Genomic DNA, 20,243 nt, shown 5'->3' with positions numbered 1-20,243 from the left:
CACCTTGTTTTTTATGCTCATTCAAAAATAAATTACGTCACTTAGCTTGTACACTGCCGAGAATATATCTTGCCAGTATATCGCGACATATTATAAATCTCAAAGGAGCTGTGTATCACAATTGAGTTGTCAGCCTTTTTTCTCACACTCGCGCTAGGGTTTTATGCCCAATCAAAAATGAATTACATTACCTAGGTTCTACACTGCCAAATGAATCGCGTTATATGGGTGCAGCACATAATATTCGGTGCATGCGCATAAAGTGAGATAAGCACACGCCATCTGGACAAGGTCTAATTATTTCGGTCGATAATAATGCTTCATTTATTCGATAAATGTTTTCAAATGATATAGTCCGAACTCTTTACTATCGACTAATTATCTACATATTAAAACAACTTTTTTTCTTCTTTTTAACACTACAATAGACCATGAGGTCCAATGACAGTATATATACACAGTCGACAGTAGAGAAACAATCACAAACACCTATGCTTTGATAAAATCATATAAATATATTATGACCTCACAGGGTAAATGCTCAAACACGCGCGTTACTATGTTCTTACTCCCTACTTTATTTATCGTTTGTCAATTTATGGCTACGGCCGTATGTTGTAGCTTAGCCACTGGGGAATGCCATTAGAAATGGAGTATTACAAAAAAATACTACCCTATTCTTAGGTCAATAATTATTAATTATGTCAAACATTATTCGTAGGATTTTTATCACATTTGAATGGGCAAAGACATAGCTTATAATCAGTATCTTTAAATGTGCAAATGTTGCCCATTTTTTGAATAATAAAATGCCTAATTCTTGTCAAATTTGGGATCACAGAGATTATCAATATACTTTGTATTGTAAATATTTCACTATAATAATGTCAACATAAATTTTACTAATAGTTTTATAAATGCTTTTAAAAATTTATAAATACAAAAAATCTTAACACCACTTCACATGGACGTACTGAAATATGACTCTATTCTAAAATATTAGAGCGAGAGGTTTAAAATAATACTATTTTATGTAATAAAATACTTTATGCAGTCACTAAATGTTTAAAATAAATATAAAGGATAATAAGGCTTCAAATTTATATAAATAGATTATCTACAACGTTTAAGGAATATCCAGGATCATGCTTTGAAAACAGCATAAAAGTTCCATTTTGACGTACGCTGAGCATGTACGTAAATTGTTTAGCAATCATAATATGCATATTCTGATACAATAGTTTTATTTTCTGTAGCGATTTTCTATTAACTGAGTTTTTTCGTGGCCCAGAATTTATTTTATTCCATATCAGATTATGCAGGTCCCACAATGGCATGACATCGTGTAAAACTCTTTATTCGCATGAGCAGGCAGTAAAAATGACTGCGATGAAAGGATACCCTGAAGGGATGCGGGGTCTTTACTGGCTCGACCGGAAAATGTAAACAAATGAGAGAGGAATATTCTCTCTTTTCTCTAAAACAAATTGCCCCAGGAAATGGATTTAAATTTATTCATATCTTTGTAACAAGTTTTCCTTTTGTTTCTCACTCGAAAGAAGTAATAAATCACTATTCATAATATTTTCTTTCTATGGAACAGTTTCCTAAACAGTATTGTAACAATCCTCTTTGATTATATCGTTCATTATGACAAAAAATAAACAAGTAATTAATCACGCGATAGTACTGGAAAAATCAAAGTTATCAATTTACTCCTTCATATTATATTATATCATAAAAATTAGTAAATTCACTATTATTGTTTAACTATCAGCGCATCTATTCTATACATAAGGCTACGATCGGCGGCTATCGAAAGTAGTTTGTCATATTTATGTATTCAAGCGGTTAATTGTTACAATAAGTTAACCGCCTGAACTTTCAAAAAGTGTTCTAACGGCTTCTTTCTTGGTAGTGTTAACTTTTTGAGCGAGATAGACAATTTTGACAATTTAGACGGCTAGCTTATTGCATCAATTATAATACCTCAATGTATAACTACCGTCTATAGCTACCGATGGCAGCATTGTGTATAGAATAGATGCGTAGGACCAGTTCCGTCCAATTAAATGGATCTTTTTACTCACTTAACTAACTTAGTCAAAAAGTTTAAAAATGTCTATTTTAATTCATCGAAAGATAAAATCAGGATCTCAGAATTTATAAAAATAAGAATAAAGATACAAATAACACTCTAGTTACTTCAACATAAATAGGACTTTTCCATTGATTTCTTTGGTGCGAAGGTTGCTTCTTTTGTCATCGCATCAATAATATTATTTACACTATTTCTTTTAAGACACCAATAAAACTTATATTATATACATATTATATTATACCACACGTCAAATAAAAGTGGTTTTTATAATAATTTTCATAATATTATTTTTGTGTCTAAAGCCTAGTACCCACGCACGTTCTTGCTCGACGGTTTTGCTCGATCGAACATGTTGACTCGGAAGCATGCTCGTCGTTGCGTCCACTCAGTCGAGCAACTCGATACAAGACGCTGTGAGGCCACCGTCGTACCGCCACGACTTCGACCACGAGTGAGAGCGAGGCCACACTAGCCTTGACGGTGCGTCCTCACTCCCTCACTCAATTTACATCGCGCATGAATTACAGACCTTCAATCTTTTTTGGATAGCGCAATTTGTTCGATGTCGAACAAAAAACCATCGAGCAAGATGGTACACACGTTGAGACATGTTGAAATCAGCGTAAAACCATCGAGCAAGAACGTGCGTGTGTACTTACTATGAGAATATCGGTTCTATATAATTTATTAATGCATGTGTGGGCAAAAAAACTAAATATCATGCAAAGATATTGTGTAGTAATAAATACCATTGAAAATAAATAATGTGTACCTACCATTTTATTTTTTAATTCACAAATTTCATTTAGGTTGTTGACTCGATTGAGCAATCAATATTATTTCTCGTGGTTGCTTCCTTTAAAAGCACGTCAAGGCTGAATATATTCAGGCCAGAAACAAAGCTGTCATTTTTCAAAAGTAGTTCTATTCTTCGAATGCAATATTTGTAGTAAATGATGACTGTTGATGTTGTTTAATGAAATATTCAATCGAACATATTTCTTTACTGCAAAAAAGTTATCGCATTGCGTTCGACGATAACCAATAACTAGCACTACCATGTTAATTCTCAATTCAGCGCCCCAGCCTTACTATAATGCATGCTCACTGATTAATCCTGGTTCAGATTATGCCAGTAATTTAGTCGAGTGGTAATTTAGTAACTAAATCTGTATGGACAGATAAATTTAGTCGAGTAGTTTAGTAAAATCGTTTAGTCGAGTCAATCCATTTCGTTCTAATTTTTTGGTCGAGTTACGACCCCCCACCGACATAATATACCAAATAAGCCGCGAGATCAGTGTAAGTATGTTATCTTAGTGAAATTCATTAGTAGGTATTGTCCCAAAAATGTCATTTCGTTGTAACAAAGATACAACATTAAAATTTTTTTCTGAATATTTAAACCATGAGTGCTTTTGGAATTTAAAGTCTCCACTCCATATAAATAAACAAGCTCATAATGCATATACTTCGTTGTTCCATTTTCTTTTCTCTCATTAATTTATTTTTCTGTTTCTTTTAATGTAGCCATTACAAATAATGTTTTTTTTTTCTTTATTTTGTACATTATCATTGCCGACTGAAGAGGAAAGCCGATACATTTCACGACTGGTCCTACCTTTCCGCCTACCTTCTATGGATGACCTGTTATTGCCTGTCATTATTAATAAATATTATGGAAGTGGACCACTCATTGCTTGTGAAAAAAGCTACGATCAGGCTTTATTAATCTAAAGATGGCGGTGAGTCTATTCATCTTAACAATTGCAACTCACTAACTTACTGTGTTCGGACACTTTTCAGCAGGGCTTCAAGCTTCTCAGGTTTTCCTCCGTCAAAAATAACGGTTTTGCCGGTTTTCGGTTCAGCCCTAAGTGATTACTTTTTAAATGTTTTTATTTGGTTTAAAAAAATAATCTTTACCATAGTTGCAACATTTTATAGTACGAGTATAAATAATTCGGTGCCACGCTCCGAAACCAATGATTATGCAGCACTGCATGGCCGTATCAATAAATTTAAAAATAATATATTGTAAATTATGAGAATTATGTCGAGATGCGTCACACGATCATAAATTATTTCTTTACGCCTTGAATTTCACACACATATTATTGCAGATGAAAAACTACAGCATATTTAATTTGTATACATAATATTATGTATTATTTTTGTCAAATTAATGTTTGACAACTGAACGACAACTGAAGTGTGAGTAAGATCATGTTAACGCGCGTGTTTGAGCATCGTGTACTGAACTGAAGAAACCGATAATTTTTTCCGGTTCGGTTCCCGTTTTCGTTCCACAAAAATAACGGTTTTTCCGGCTTACGATTTTCAGTTTAGTTCCGGTTCGAAGCCCTGCTTTTCAGTTCCTAAAACATTTAGTGGTAAGAAAATCACTTAAGATTTAAGTAAAATACTAGAATATTATGAACTAGGGCCTAGGCTTTCGTATGAGTATTGGTCGATAATAGTTTAGTCTGATTAGACAGAGATATTTAAAATATATATATATTAATAATACCACCATGAGTCAATGTGTTAAAAAATAATGTTTTTAGAAAGATTACACTAGTTCTAAACACAGATAATTGGATCAAATTTTACCCCATTGTAATTTCATGTATTATAAAGACAGCTGCTTAACACTTTAACAAATAACTTAGAAATATTTAAAAGTGTTTGGCTCACCATTAATATGCGCTCCCGCCTTTATCCAGTCATCCTGAAGAAGCGTCACCATAGCCGACGTAGCAGTAACAATGACGTCAGCGCCCTGCGCGCAAATCTCTCGCGATTGGCGGAATAATATCTTGGCCCCAAGATTCATGCCCTGAAGTTCGGTAACCAATGCTTGAGCACGAGATGGCGTTCTGTTCCAGATGCGTATCTAATAACATAGATGTACCACATCTGAATCACATGCATTTCAATTTGTAACTATTAGTAAGCTGTGATCTACTACAAACTGACAGTACGGTTGTCAAAATTCAAAACCCAGTAAAATGTTCAGGAAAGCCAAAATGTTTTTATGAATCCCAATGCTATAATTATTATCGTAAAATTATATAATTACTATGTATTATAATACATACTATTAAATTTCTTATCGATATATAAAATTTAAAAAAATAGTTTTCAACGTTTACACTGCTTTATGACATTTACTAATAATTATCAATATAGTATGCAATGTAATAATATATATGAATGAATCTATTCTAAAATTGAAATCACAGTGTGTACACAAATTAGATTCTAAACCACCATGGTATTATTAAAATTTGGTACTGTTCGGTTATACGGAATACAGTGGAAAACGTATTTTGAAAATAGCCGATAAACTGGATTATTTGTTAGGTTATCCTAACTAAACCTAACCTAACCTAACCTTACCTAACTCAACCTAACCTAACCTAAACTAACCCAAACTAACAAATTATCCAGTTTATCGGCTATTTTTAAAATGCGTTTTCCGCTGTATTCCGTATAATCGAACAGTACCTAAAATTTTAGTGATGTCACATTTATTGGGAAGATGTCATTAGTAATATTGTTTAATTTAACCATAAATTTCCAAGAACTGCGTAACTATTGAAGGGAAATAAAAAAATCCAATAAATATGCCTCTTTAATCTGGAATTCTTCTCCCATAATTAATTCTTCTTCTTCGGTCATACCCGCCCCTCAATTGGAGCATAATATGGACACCACGCGACGCCTCCAAGAATCCCTGTCGCTCGCCAGTCATCTTGCTTCGTTCAAGGTCAAACCAGCTCCGCTGTATACATTCTATAGATAGTATTTAGCGACTTTCCAGGACGCCGGAATCCGGTCGGCTTGAAGAACAGGCAAGCCAGGTTGAGGTTCTCTTCTAGCATTTGCAGTATGTGGCCCAGCTAGGTCCAACGTCGCTTTTTCACTCTCATCATGATGAGAAGCTGCTTGGTGCGTTCTTTTATCTCTTCGTTGCCCCTAAAGTCATACCACCCGCACACCTAGTATCCGTCGCAAACATCTGTTTTCGAAACTCAGTATACGGTTACTCTGAGCCTTCGTAAGGTACCATGATTCGCTACCGTAAAGCAGCACCGTCAGAATGCAAGCGTCAAATCGCGACGCGACATGTGGATGAGGCCTTATTTATACTGGTTTTGTCTATGGTACCAGCATTTTTATTTGAAGGCTAATAGTATATACCCGAAATAAAACGATTTTATTGAAAAGTGATATTAACCTCATCGAATCCGAATTGCTTTTGCATAGCAATTGCGTGTATACGTCCCTGCTTGCCAGCTCCAAAAATGGCCAAAACTTTCGCAGGGTTCTTCGCACCAGCGTCGCCACCCATTCTTCCAGCCCACAAAAGACTTGTTGCCACGCACGTCACTGCTGCAGTACGCCATTGAGTTATTGCGCCAGCGTCCATTAACTAAAAATATACAATACAATATTTTTGCTTTAACATTATTTCTTATGTGGTACAGTTTTTTTTTCAGTAGAAGCGTTTTTACAAAATGCGAATGAAAACATTTTTTATTCAGTAACCACATAATGGAACAACTTTACCTTGAATTTGCGCAGATTGCAATTTCTTCAACTGCGCACGAATTACAGGGGGTCGGGTAACTTTAAATACCTATTGTTACCATTAATATTTTCTAAAACTCTTTCTTTAAGCACTAAGGTGCATGGTTGCTACATCAGTCCCGTGCAACACCGGGCAAGGAAGTGTGGCACTAAAATCTTTTCATTCTGACACGTTTAAGGCGTCATAGAAGGCGGCCGTGCACAAACCGCAGCTGCAATACATAGCGGGTGGAGATGGGGCAACTCAAATCATTGCTCTTACGTGAAGCCTATTGCACCATTTTCTCTCACTCGGCGTCACTGTAACTACGTCATATTTCTATAAAAACTATGCAACTCCACGCTTATCTGGTATGTTTATAATTTATAATAATATTATAAGTCATCCAGTATTACGACATTCCAAAAAATATTATTTTTAAAAATATCAAGTCTGGCTAGTGTATTTTTCCACCCTTCTTTTCAGAAATAGATAACTTGAACTTATTTATAATATAACATTTTCCAACAACGTTCAACTTATGTGCTTTACACAAATGTAAAGAATCTTATTGACTTGTTGAATCATCAATTAAACGAAAAAAATCGGTTTACACCCCGGCCATCAATTTATTCCTTTATCTATTCACGTTCACAAAATAAATGATCATAAAGACCAACGGTAATGTATCATAGTAATAATATATCCGAAAGGCTAAATTTGGAAAATAATTATTGCTCCAAATACTGTGGGTATTTTCAGATTTGATATCGATTACTGTGGGTCTATTCCAGTGGCGAAGGGTGGAGGTAGGCTGTTAAGATGTGCCATAAATAGTGCACATTAATCTTTGTCAGTCATAATTATTAGTCTTCATTGAAATATTACTACAATTTACAGACGGTGTTGGTTAACATTTAAAATTCAATTAAACCTTGCGAAAACCAAGTTAACCACGAACCGTTAACCAAGAACCAAGTTAACCGTTAACCAAGAAAACCATTAGAAAATAGTCAAAAAATACTCGTATATCTATAAAATATCTTAAATTATGCAATTAAATCATAGGTGTATAACTTTGGATATTTTATAGATAGAATAATATATCAGATATAGTTTGGTTTAGGCAGGGCTTAATGACTTTTAAAAAACGAACCAACAATATGTGTAATATGTATTCCTAACTCGACTAAAACAAATAAGTATGAATGAAAAAGTATGTACAATTTTGTCGGATCGCCTAAAGTATACCAAAACATGATTTGGTTTAGGTAGGGTTTAATTGATTTTTAAAAACTAACTAACACTATCTATAAATAATTGTAGTCTTAGTTCAATGCAAACAATTACCTATGACTAACAAAGTTTAACGTGCACTATTTATGTCAGATCTTAACAGCCTACCTCTATCCTTCGCCACTGGTCTATTCTACACTTACTTATCGATCGCTAAAGTGATAAAGTGATAAATATTATCAAACTTAGGGTAGGTTTTAGGTAGGTAGGAGATAGACAGTTTTGACTGTTTAGACGGCTAACTTATTGTAACAATTATAATACCTCAATGCAAATATGTAATAAATACTACCACTTTAGCAGTCGATAGTCGCCTTGTGTATAGAATAGACCTGCTGGATTACTAAATTATTGGTTATCCAATAAACTCAAAATAAATGTCATTAAGAATGGAACCGTAGACACAATATAATATAGCCTTTTTAAAAACTACTCTTCTTCTTGACTATAAATATTTCTTATAAACTAAATATATTATTTCTATTCTATTTCTATTTTTGATGAAAACTCATCTTCTTGACTATATTTTTTCTAGTTTATAGTACTAATTCAATAGAGTTTTATCTCAGTCACCCAAAATATTTCGGAAAACATTTCAAAAATAACACACTGTCACGACCTCGGACTTCGGGTCTTATACCTAGAGTACCTTTTAGGGGTGTAGAGTGGCCTGAACACGCCCTTGGCCTCATAGTCAAATAAACTGCACCGAGCCACACCGTTGATCACCCAGAGGGACGTTTCTTTCCATAAATAAGTCCCACGGCCCGTGTCTTTGAGGCTGAGGACACGGTTCGTGGAAGACCAGGTGTGAATAAGTAAGAAAGTATGCGAGACGACGAATGCAATTGGGCTTCGCCACTTAAACAGTATAAAAAGTGACCAACTGTCGCTAACAATAATGTATGAAACATGTCAGTAGAATGTATAGAAAAAGCTCATAAAAATTGTAATAACTTTATTGTGACTGAGAGAGAGGAATGTTAGATAGTGCAAGGAGAAGAAAAAGAGTTGTTATAAAATAATTAAATAATGTTAAATATCTGCCGGCAACATTGTCTTAATCGCGTTGGAGAAAAATACGAATGGCAACGCCGCATTTTTGTGCGGCTCTCAAGTGACCGTTGGTTTTAGCGAGAGAAGCTTCTTTGACAGCCACGTAGTAAGCATGTGTATAAAAATGTAACCTCTAGAACATTTATTAACGTAAATACATCTCGTCGTTTCCGTGACATTCCGGTGTGTTAATTGCCCATCTCCACATCCCAATCCAGACAAAAAAAAAACCCTACAAAAACACAAAGTGACAGTTTGCTAGTACAAAAAGAACAATTATGATACCCACCTTCAAAAAAAACTGAAACTGAGCTAGACCAGAAGTGTGGTGGTTTATCAATACCTACTTACAAAAATTTATCAAGAGTATGCAAAGTGGTCAGATAGTAAGATGAAGATAGAAAGGTGAGGGTGCAGGTGGATGTGTGCACGGATATATCCAACCATTGTTGAACCAACAAATGATTTGAAAAAATTCAAATCTTATCAGTCTTTTTTAAATCTACATACTTATCTACTTTTTATTTCCGTATTTCATGCAGATAAAGTCTTAAAAAAATATTTAATCACAATTAATAATATGACATTGTGGCATATAAAAACCTATACATTACAACCATTTGCTGTTTTAATTAAATTCTATATGACGATAGAACGACAAAAATCGTGATTTGAGAACGTGGCATTAGATTGTAACGTCTTTTCGGTTACATCCATCCAACAGGCAGCATTCGCCTCTGGTGCACGTATTAGGTAGACTTGTCGTCCAAACAAAATGTCACACACAAAGCCCAACAACATACGCGCAACTTTTTTTTGATCGATAAAGTTTATTTCCCTTTTTGACCGTAAAGAAGATTGCATCTTGGAAAGAAAAATCCAATTTCACCTTAGCCTGAGGCATTTCCAATTTTCTATTATGATTATAAAAAAAATCTCAAACGGCATGTATATTATGAACAAAACTTTGACATACTTATATAAGCTACATTGTATCGCATACTAAAAGTATGTATGCATTGAACGACAAAAGCATAAAACCAAAGTCTGGACGGTATTAGATTCAATCCCCAAAAATGGCCAATTAAATCATTATAATTCTATACACGAGAGCCATTGTATTTTAGGTCCAAAAAGAACATTTTCGGGAAAACTTTATTAATTAATATCTAGATGGTGATTCCCAGCCGGGTTCCATGGAACCCAGGAATTCCGCGAGAATTTGTAAAACTTTTCGCAGTGTAATTTAACGTGATTTATCAGTTGTCATTACAGACTGACCGCCTACTACGCACCCTCATTTTACGTAAGTCAAAACTTTTTTAAAATTTGAATGTTAACGTTAAGATACGTATAGCAAAGCATTGGTGTGCTATTGCTTATTGATGATTTATCGGATGAAATCGGTTTCCCAAGCTTTTCCTGCGACTGAACACTTCGCAAATCCTGAAATTTTAATGGAACTCTTTGTTTATTTTGTAGGGAAAGTACCTTAATAATTCAAAATTAATACATTTAAAAAAAATGAGAAAAAAGTTATAAATATTTATTTAATTAGTACCTAATTATTTTTAGCACAACACTTAATGACTTTGATGATTTTGGCTCCTTAAATTATAAATTTTCTTGATATCAAGAACAGTATTGGGAATTTGAATTCTTATATCTGTTGTGGCTTCGAGCCTTTCCTGGACTTTGACTTCTTTACAGAATATTAAGAAAATCCTCCTTCGCATAAATATTATGTTGTAGTAAACGAACGTAAAACAATAATAGATTGTTTTGATACATTGGGTACTCTTTTAATAAATTCGCGGCACACCTATTCACACTGGTGTTCTGCGGAACATAGTTTGGGAAACCCTGAAAACTTTTTCATGCTTTGCTTCAGGGAGACATTTCGGAGCAGATTCCGTGCTGATGACTATTTTTCCACCTGAGGCGCTATGCAATGTCTTTCTTTCGACCATGTCCGATCCTAATAGGATCATATGGGCCTCCACAGAGTGAAGGTTTGTATTAACAGATTTTATTTTTACGAGAAATGGATGTCAGCTACTTGCTCAACCTATTAAGTCCATACTCGTACTCATACACAAATTGAAAAACAATATGTGTACTTGCCAGACCCAGGATTCTGACCTCGACTCTATAGGCCGGCATTTAAGCCACGCGGCCATTGTGAGTGTTGTGCATTGTTAGTAAGTTAATTATTTTTGGTAAGGTATGAATTGTGACTAAATATAGTAAGAGGTGGCATATTTATATTTCTGGACCAGTTATCTAGATAAGAGTTCCGCGAGATTGTACAAAATGCTTCAAGAGTTTCGCCATATAAAAAAATGCAATCACTGCGTTAGGCACCTTTTTTAAATCTTGAAGACACTACCTCTGAGATGCAGATATATTACTTTAACAGTGATTTTATAACTGTGACAGTATGTGGGTAATAATTATAATAAATAATTTAGTTCAAGATAAAAATAACTTTTTATATACAATGTTATTAAGTTTTCTGTCGAATCATATAAACTTGACTTGACTAGCTTAAGCGATCAAAAAAAATTGTATTTGATAGAAATAATACTGAAATGTCATTTTGACATTTCATATTGATTTACATAATAACGCACGTATATATTAATAATTTAGTTGCCAGGACCCCAGACCCCTATCAACCAATAATGGTGTCGAAATAACCTTTCATACAAAACATAATTAACTAAAAATGAATTCAATTCTACTTAAAGATGGCTAAAAGTATTAAAAAATGCATTGGCATCGTGTTCTGAAGTCTGATACATTCTAAAAGTTTCAAATGTCTAGCTAGTCGGGAAGTTAGTCAAAAATCGATTGCAGGATTTGTACCGGATAGACAACCACCGGACAAATAAGAATACTACCTAATAAAAACGTTGTAAAATATAATATGAAGTTTCAATAGGGGGACGATATCTTTAACAGTCGATTCAGGTAATAAATCTAAAACTTTTTCCATCGTTTTCTAACAGTCACATTTCATTGCCAGAAAGCAACAGTAAAATGAAGTAAAAAAATTAAAAGTTCAGATAAGCATGCTAATCGTTTGCTGAAAGCTAGGTATACCTAGACTAGAGATAAAAGAAAAAAATGCCCCTGTAGCATTTATTAAAACTGTCCTGTAACTTTAAATTGATAGTAAGATAACTGAAATAACGCAATTTTAATAATGCTATACACAAAATCTTACCACTATCATCTATTAATAATAATTATAAACCCCAGAAAAAACAAAATAAACATTTAGATAACTATTAATTTTAATTCATTTGTATGACATAACACCGGTCAATTATCTTGAAACTAGTATATTTCACTTATGCTTTGCTTTCAGGTACTTACTTTGTTATTTTCCAATGTTTTTGAGAAATTTAATCATTAAATAAAATCTGTGTTAAATATTTAAGGTTTACGGTCAGTATAAGTAATAGTCTTCTTATGGAATACACAATTCGTCAAAAAGTAGTGAACAAATCTGAAACCGCAAGATCTACGTGATAATGGATCATCCCATTGCCGACTCGAGTAGAAAGCCGATACATTCACAACGACTGGTCCTACTTTTTCCGCCCCTCCAGTTGTTGTCTGTATAAACTGTCATTGCCTGTCATTGTTCTATAGAATGCTCATACTGACGCGTCTGTCGTGTTCACATATGGAATGGTTTGATTTGAATAAATAAGTTAGATGATTAATAATACACTAGCATTAACACACCTTACAATAATATAATGCATAGATCAATGCTACCTACATATTTTTTGTAAATCGATATTACCACCGGTTTTTCTGTGAAGGACTAGTCTGACTTTGACAGCTGATGAATAACAGGAATGTATATTATTTATTAATAACACTGATAGTTAATATATTTGATTTGAGATTTTTTATAACTCAATTTGAAACGAGAAAGGGTGAATCAATATGTTAAGCAATCTGGGATCTGATTTTGACAGCTGAAAAGTGGACCACTCGTTGCTTGTGCAAAAAGTTATCCTCAGGCTTTATTAATTTAAAAATGGCGGTGATAATCCACATTCTCTGCGACCATTGCATTCTGAAAAGGTGACCGTCAGGTGCGTATTTTAGTCTGGCGTGATATCATTGGGCCCCTTTTCTTGTTGTTGCATTACTCTTTAATCGTTTCACATAAAGGTGTAAACTTCTCAGTGTATTAATACTTTGGACGCTGAAGACGCACCTGGCGCGTAATGACCAGGCGGCCGATCGTTGTTATTAACGTGAATTTTAAAGGTGGTAATTAAAAAATCATTATCTAGTCAGCACTGAATGAGTTAAATTGCAAATTATTAATTTTATACGTAAGTGCAAATCTGATGTTCTTACCGCATCGACGGTCCCTGTTTTATCGTCAAACATCAAAATGCATCCATTAAGCGTCGGCAGTGGTGGAGTTCTCGTGGCGTTTCCATTAAAAACCGTTATCAATTTACAAGCTAGAGAAGAATGGGTTTGAGCCCCGGTTCCATCAACGTCCAATCCTCCAATAAATCCTGGCATGGAAATCAAAAATCCACTCTTATCTGGTAGATGTGTGAAGGTTCTTGGAGACTGGACTGCTTTCAAATCTTTATAACGTGTACTGCCATCTGTTGGCTGCGTGTTTGATATCGCTATCAAAGACTGTTTTACCACAGGTATCAAAATATTCCAATCTAATACGTCCTTCACCTCTGAATCTGATATTTGGAGTACGTTATCCATTTCAATGTCACTTTATTTATTTATTATTATGAATTTAATTATTTTTAACAAAGACACTTGGTATATTTCCACTGAAGCTATATTAATTGTAGATTATTTAGTTAAGAATATTAAACAATAATATTATAAAATGCTTCCAACTGATGGAAATCGCAGTGAGAAAACAAGACGTAACTGTCGATATAGGTATTGTATCTTCTCGTATCCAAATAAAAACCGTATCTCGCAAACAATCACGTATTGGTTATACGTAGCCGAACTACCAACTGTCCACTTTTTATAGAAATAATAATTTAGGTCAACTTTGTTATGTAAATACTGTAACCGTAAAAGATATTATTACTTTTTTGTATTATTAACATTAAAGTACACCGCAATCTTAATATTTAAGTGAAAATATTATTCTTTAGATAGGTACTGTTATCGATTTTAAGATAATTTTATGATAAAGATAAAACATACGTAAAAACACAATCAGCCGTATTAAATATTTAACCTCGTAAAACTTATTAAATAATATGTAGGACTTACGTAGGTACATTATTATTTTCATAAAATCTAAAAAATGGGGGACGTGCACCGCGTAGGTTAAAATGGAGATTGTATGGTATTTTCAAAGCATGATCCTGGACATTTCTTTTTACCATTTAAAAAAAAGATTTTTTTTTCGGTTAGAAACATTTTCAAACACGCGCGTTAACATAATATTACTCCCTACTTCAGTTATAGTTTGTCAATTTATGGCTACGGCCGTATGTTGTAGCTTAACCACTGGGTAATGCCAATAGAAATGGCGTATTTCAAAAAAAATACTACCTTATTCTTAGTTAAATAATTATTATAAAACTATCATTATTCGTAGAATGTATATCATACTTGAATGGTCAAAGACATAGCTTATAGTCAGTATATTCAAATGTGTTAATTGCGCCCATTTTTTGAATAATAAAATGCCAAAGTCTTGTCAAATTTGGGATCACAGAGATTATAAATATATTTTTTTTTCGTAAATATTTCACTATATAATGTCAACATAAATTTTACTAACGGTTTTATAAATGAGTAAAAAATAATAAATCTAAAAAATCTTAACACCACTGCACATGGATGTACTGAAATATGACTATATTCTAAAACATTAAATCGAGAGGTTTAAAAGAATATTTTTTTATGTAATAAAAATACTTTATGCAGTCATCAAATGTTTACAATAAAAATAAAAAGGATTTGAAGTTATACACATTTATATTTTTTATAAAAATCGATGTTTTTTAAAATAGATACAAGTACTTAAAAATATTCAAACTATGAATTAGTCAAAAATCTCTTAAGTGATGCTTAGAAAACTTAATAAACTAAATTTTATTAATAAATATGACAATAAAACATACGTAATAATAGGGTGCGGTCCGATTCAACAAATTCACATTTTTTACAATTGTAAGTTTATCTCTGACTTAAAATAAAAAATATTTTTCTTTTTAATGTTTTCAGATACATATTTATTCATTAATACAGTTGAAATTGTAAATTATCAAAAAAATGTCTCAAATTGCAAGCTTCGTATTTTTCCGCTAGGCGCCTCTTTAAAAAAGGCTCAGTGAAGACTTCGCCTTAAGCAGGTATATCATGTTAATTTGCGTTATGTTCAACATGCATCTTTCCATGCCATGTTGTGTTACTCCATTAATAATTATTGTGATTTAGTTTTATATCACGTGCAAACATTCGAGACTTTAAAAAAAATAGCCTCTTGGTTCATGAATAAAATTATTAGATTATTTTTTATAAAGTTTATAATGAACCAAATATGAAGTAAGTATGGTAAAAAAATATATTGATGATATGTAAACCGCTGTTTTTTCAATCAATAATGAGATTTTGTTTTGTTTTGCTACAAACATTGAAAATGATAGTACTAAATTATTATCAATAAAACATTAGTTTAGTTCATAACAATGAAATCCCGTGCAAAATTACATTGAAAGATAGAGAAAAGAAGCATACAATTTTTCAGGGTATATTTCATAAAAAAAAAACTATATATTATTATTTTAGTATGACGCTGAAAAACGTTGCCTGGCCAGACCTCAAGTACATAATATTATGCAGACCGCTATGTCCGTCTAAAATAGATAGGTATGAGTATGATAAAAAAACGAGCACACTGTAATATTTTCGGAAAATTATCGATCACTGCGGTTAGTGAAAATTTCTATTTAAAGAGCTGTTTTATAGCATTTTAAATAACGTATGTAGGTACCTACATACTAGAGGAGTTTTTGGATTCAAAAAAATATCCCATTCTAAACAAATTTAATGTACACAGTCACAGAACAGATACTTATTTCTGAGTTCCCTGTACACAGTATTAGATGATGAAGGGCAAAAGGATTATGGGTTCGCCAAAATATATTTTGCCCGGTTACAAGCCCCGGCCCTGATTAAATTATCACAATGAATTATTATGTTTTTATTAACATAATATTATATTCAATACCTACCTTATTTGTTCAATTTCGCAAAAACTGTATTAACTTGGATAATTCGAGTGCTTAAAGTCAGACAACGTTATCTACAAAAAAGTTTTTTTTTTTTTTTTGAGATAACGTTATTTTACATTTATGGCTACATGATAGTCAAACAACGTTATGTCAATCTTTCTAATTTCTTATAAAATCGTCAGTAAAGTTTAACGCTAACTACATAAGTTACCCTTGTTTTCATATTTTTTAAAAACTATCCCTATAAATTTTAACATCATCATAAGCAAGATAAATGTACAATACACAATAAATTATAAAATATTAACATTAGATTTTAAATAAACATTTCCCTTGTTGAGTTACAAGAATCTAAAATAATGATTTTTGGCTCTCCTGTAAAGTTGCACTTTTGTAGATAGTGTTGTTTGACACTAAGCCCTCGAATTTATACTACTCTTCTGCAACATCTTCTTGGCTACGCTTCTAGGCGCCGTTGTCTACTAAATGGGAGGAGCTTGTTAGTTACAATGGAAGTGCGGTTAAAAATGGGCGGAGCATGTTAGTTCACAGTTTTAACACGTAGCCAAGAAGATGTTGCTGATGAGTAGGTACTACTATTATAATACTTGTAAAATATTTAAAAATCTAACCGTGAGTTTATAAACTCTGGAAACTATTATTATCATTAAATTAGTTTTTCATATCATTATATTGGTTGGACCTTTTATATAACAATATTTTGTAAAAATATATTAATATGTAAATAATAAATACATTTTAATTTAAAAACATCGTGTTTTTCTTGAAAATAAAAATGTGTATGCAATGAGTGTGAACACAATCATCTCTTCTATTCTCTCGCTGCATATTATTTGAGCAAAATATTAAATTTCTTATTTTATCTTGTCCAATTATTATCATTTTATATTTGAACAATGATAAATAAAATAATATTATTTGAAATAAACATTTTTATTTTTAGTGACATCTCTTGTGATAAGGACAAGATAGTTTACACTAAATGTTTGTATTTTCGAAGAATTTCTACTAGTTTACTATCCATCGGAAAAAATATAAACTAACTTTAGTCGTAATAATTGAGAAATAATAATAATATTCTATTCTAACTTATTATTATTCGTGCTGAAAACGAAAAAGACTAGTTTTAATCGATGAAATATCTTGCAAAAGTATTGTGGGAAAATACATAATATTATGTATTATCCAATTTTTAACTTTCTTGTTTATCCATTTGGATTTCCGTTTACCTCCCAATATAATATTATGAGCATGACCGTTATCTTATCATATTTTGTAATGGCAACTTTACTAATATATTTTAGCAGTGACGTCCCTAGACGAAATGCCGCCCTTGGGCAGGGCCATAATGCAGACCCATTTTTTTATATTTTTTTTTATTATCCGTGCTCGTATCATTTCTGGTCACCAAGGACGTCGAAGGGCAACGGTAATTAATACATTTTGTTTCCAACCAGTGAGTTGAGTTTTTTAAAGGAAAGATTTCTTCGTCATTAAGTAGATACTCACCTTAGGTAGCCATTTCTATATTATATACCTAACGATTCTCCTCGATTTGCCGCCCTCCGAGTAACTGCCACCCCCAAGCGTCGCTCAATCTGCCTACCACTACAGGACGCTACTGTATTTTAGACTCAAACCAGTTGAGAAGTTTTATTTTACCCTTTTCACCAATTGACTTTATTATTTAAAACTTAGTGTCATAGTATCTATGCTTAGTGTAAGATCTCAGTGGCAGCGGTTTGAGGAGCGGGCGTGCAGTGTACAATATATTAAACAAATGCACACAATATTCCACGGAGGCTTAATGCTAAAAATAGAATATAATTTATTCTATTTTTAGTTGTAGTTGTATATTATACATAATATACATCAAAATGTATGGTTTTAGACTTTATTCATATCAGGTGTCCACACAAGAAGGGTGGTTTTGGATTCGGACAGAATAATATAAAAATCTTATTTACGAATAATAATTCTAGTCTCCCTCTGGAAAAAAAAATGATGACGCAACCAATTTATCAGAACATTTTAAAGGGCCATCTATACAGTTTAAACCTCTCATAAGATTATTAAAAGAGATGTGTACATATTTCTCATAAAATTAATAGTAAAATATTACCCAGCATAACAAAATTCCTAAATAAATAAAAAGGATTTCGAGTTATACACATTTATATTTTTATAAAAATCGTTGTTTTTTAAAATAAATATAAGTACTTAAAAAATATTCAAACTATGAATTAGTCAAAAATCTTTTAGGCGATGCTTAGAAAACTTAATAAACTAAATTTTAATAACAAATATGACCATAAAATAAATGTAGGTAATAATAATATGGGGTCCGATTCAACAAATTCACATGTTATTACTTTTTTTGCAATAAAACTGTAAGTTTATCTTTGACTTAAAATAAAAAATATTTTTCTTTTTAATGTTTTCAGATACATTTATGTATTAAATAACACAGTTGAATTTTTAAATTATCAAAAAAACGTCTCAAATCGCAAGCTTCGTATTTTTCCACTAGGTGCCTCTGCTAGGTAAAGACATCGCCTCAAAAACAAAAAATCCAATCTACCTATTACAAAGAAAATATTCTTACCGCATTGACGGCCCCTGTTTTATCATCAAACATCAAAATGCACCCATTCATTGCCGGCAGAGGCGGATTTCTTGTGTTGTTTCCATTAAACTCAGTTATCAATGTACACGCGAATGAAGATTGGGTTTGTGTCGCAATTCCCCCAACGTCCAATCCTTCAATAAATTCTGGCATCCATAACAAAAACCCACTGTTATCCGGTAGATGTGTGTAGGTTTTTGGAGACTGGACTGCTTTCAAATCTTTATAACGTGTACTGCCATCTGTTGACTGCGTGTTTGATATCGCTATCAAAGACTGTTTTATCACCGGTATAAGTACACTCCAATCTAATACCTCCTTCACTTCCGAGTCCGATATTTTCATTACCTTATCCATTTCTACGCCACTTTATTACTATTTATTTAAAAAAAAATATGTATTAATAATGATAATATATTTCTACTGAAGATATTGTGTACTATTTTAGCTATGAAAATTAAAAGGATGCCCAGTAAGGACTTGTCCAGATGTACATATTGTGAGCCGGAGCAAGTATTAGGTCCCGGAGCCGGAGCTGGAGCGGAGCAACTCAAAGGTCGGCTCAAGCTCTGGTTTTAAGTGTTTTTGTATACGAGATAATTGAAAAAATCTCCATAAAAATAATTTTGTATTTCTTAAAACAATAAATATAAATCTTCGAACATTTTATTATAATTCATTACTGAATGTTATGAATAGGGACCGGATTTATATGCTAGTGCATGTTTTGTTAGGGTGTATGCACAGTTTAGAGAGTTGCACAGAAATCCGTTTTGAGACACGTAGAATCAAAAAATAAAATTCTATTGTGCATATAAATGCATATTTGAGACATTAGTGCATATTTCACAAATAAATGCATATTTATAGACGCTTGTACTTATTTATGAAACATCGTAGATTTCCCAACGATAGCTGCGATCGAAACTCATTTTTTTAAAACCAAAGTATAACAAAAAACTGGAGGAGATATGAGGATTTCATTCAACTGTCACTGTACGTGGTGGAAGATGTTAAAAAATATTGTCTTCCATCCCAGATGTGATGGGAGACAAATACTAAAAATTCTTTAATATTTTATCCAGATTTAGAGAATCGTTAATAAAAATGATGTTTACATAACTGAACAGGTGTCGATTTATCAGAAAAGTGAAAACTGATGCACCTTTATTTAAATTATCCCTTATCATCTCTGTGGACATTGAGAGGTCATTTTCCGCATATACACAAATACTGGCAGATATGCAGAAAATTTTACTGCAAAAACACATTAAAAAAAATATTGTAACTTTTTGTTTA

At 32.6% G+C, this 20,243-nt stretch overlaps 1 protein-coding gene across 4 annotated transcripts in view; it reads right to left on the bottom strand.

The window, feature by feature from the left end:
• The window catches only part of LOC147070096 (ketimine reductase mu-crystallin), a 55,340-nt gene that overhangs the window by 26,987 nt on the left and 8,110 nt on the right, over window positions 1-20,243 (bottom strand). For 2 of the 4 annotated variants that reach the window (XM_085949316.1, XM_085949319.1), the window contains exons 2-3: window positions 6,345-6,539; window positions 4,799-4,997 (exon numbers count right to left, since the gene is read on the bottom strand). In XM_085949316.1, coding sequence (XP_085805442.1) covers window positions 4,799-4,997; window positions 6,345-6,536 — 391 coding nt within the window. In that variant the 5' untranslated portion in view covers window positions 6,537-6,539. Of the gene's footprint in view, window positions 1-4,798; window positions 4,998-6,344; window positions 6,540-13,415; window positions 14,211-18,923; window positions 19,320-20,243 lie in introns of those variants that run through there. The other 2 variants (XM_085949318.1, XM_085949317.1) reach the window with 2 other exon arrangements.

This window comes from Rhyacophila brunnea, unplaced genomic scaffold (assembly GCF_057557595.1).
Source record: "Rhyacophila brunnea isolate RB1 unplaced genomic scaffold, BYU_Rbru_1.0 scaffold_22, whole genome shotgun sequence".
NCBI lineage: Eukaryota > Metazoa > Arthropoda > Insecta > Trichoptera > Rhyacophilidae > Rhyacophila > Rhyacophila brunnea.
This window is presented reverse-complemented; position numbering and strand designations above follow the sequence as displayed.